At 29.0% G+C, this 1512-nt stretch overlaps 1 protein-coding gene across 2 annotated transcripts in view; it reads left to right on the top strand.

Annotated features, from left to right (window-relative positions):
• Positions 1 to 1394: 1394 nt before the first annotated feature.
• LOC119580117 (protein lingerer-like) overlaps positions 1395 to 1512 on the top strand; it is a gene marked incomplete at its 5' end in the record, with an annotated part of 11371 nt that continues 11253 nt past the window's right edge. For both annotated transcript variants that reach the window (XM_037928053.1, XM_037928054.1), the window contains 1 exon segment: positions 1395 to 1512. This exon segment is cut by the window's right edge and continues 38 nt beyond it. In XM_037928053.1, coding sequence (XP_037783981.1) covers positions 1395 to 1512 — 118 coding nt within the window.

Below are 1512 nucleotides of genomic sequence, written 5' to 3' on the forward strand. Positions count from 1 at the left end.
AAAAAAATACGAAGATCAAAAAAAGTACTAAAAAAAAAAGAGAGAATGAGAAAACTTAAAAGATAGAGAGAAATACACAAAAACAAAATAGAAAAAAAAATTATTAAACAAAGAAAAAAAGAAAACAAAAAAAAAAAAAAAAAACGAAAAAAGAAAGAGGAAAAAAACGAAAAGAAAAAAATTAAATCAAAACAAGAAAAAGGGCAACAAGACAAAAAACAACAAATAAAACAAAAGAAAAAAAAAGAATTATTTAGAACTAAATAAGAAAAAAAAACGAAAGAATGAAAAAAACCGCAATAAATCCCCGACCGCCAAGTCTCGACAATTGTGAAGTAAAGTGTATTCAGAAAAAGAAAAAAAAACCACCACCTTTCCCTTCATGTCTTTGTCGGGAGAATTCTTAAGTTGCAGAGGCGTGAGGTGCAGACGGTGTGCATCGCCAGTTTTCCGGTTATTAGAGCGATAATAACGTTAGACGGATGATGGGAGAGATAGAATAGCCGGATTAAAATTTAGGAGTTTTGACTAACAAGGTTAATAATATGGGAGGGGTGATAGGAATAATGGCGATTATATAAAAAAAAGAGTGATATTTGACATAGTAATGTATTGCAGTGAAAATAGCATTGCAACAGAGTAGTATTGATGATAGGAATAATTAGTGCTTAGCGGAATATTTATGGTAATAAATTATAGTGATGATATTTAACATAAACTAATAAAGTTACATTAACGCATGTGGTTGTATTTAGTAACAAGCAAAAGGTAATTGACCATGATAACATAGTACATAAAATCAACATGGGTATTGACGTTGATATGATGGATAAACAAACAACACATGATGATCATAATATATCTAATAGTAATAATTATATGAGATGATGATAAATTAATTGAAGGCCTTAAACACTGGAAATTGTGATGTAAACTTTTGGCACCTACTTGTTCTCATATAGGTTGCAGCCATTCGCACAGTCTTCAGATCTTTGGGTTGAATGTTTCAAGGGAGGGTACTGTAAGCATTGATAGATCTTGCATCACTTGAATATTACCATAGTTCATTTTATATAAATTCTTTATTTACTACCCTCATAAATATTAAATAGATTTATTTGTATCTATTACATATATATAATTCAATATTTATACTGTATTTAGATATTTAAAATTTAAGATTTGTGGGGGCAGCATGTTTGATTTTTATTTATTATTTATTTATTTTTTTCTTAATATATTTTATATTTCAAATATGGCAGTGTCATTGTATTTTTTTTTCCATAATATTTATTTGCACCTCTTCTAAAATGTTGAAAATGTAACTTGATTCAGAAAATCAAAATGTGAATAAGTTTAATGAGTGTTGAAAATTATACTCTAATTCATTACAGAATTCCTACACAAACAGCAGTCAACAGGGAGGCAATGGTGGTAGCAGCAGCACTGGTTACAGCAATGCTAATAGTGCAGCAGTTGCAACTAATAGCAACAACAATACAAGTAGTTCAC

Source organism: Penaeus monodon, chromosome 13 (assembly GCF_015228065.2).
Source record: "Penaeus monodon isolate SGIC_2016 chromosome 13, NSTDA_Pmon_1, whole genome shotgun sequence".
NCBI classification, from domain to species: Eukaryota; Metazoa; Arthropoda; class Malacostraca; order Decapoda; family Penaeidae; genus Penaeus; species Penaeus monodon.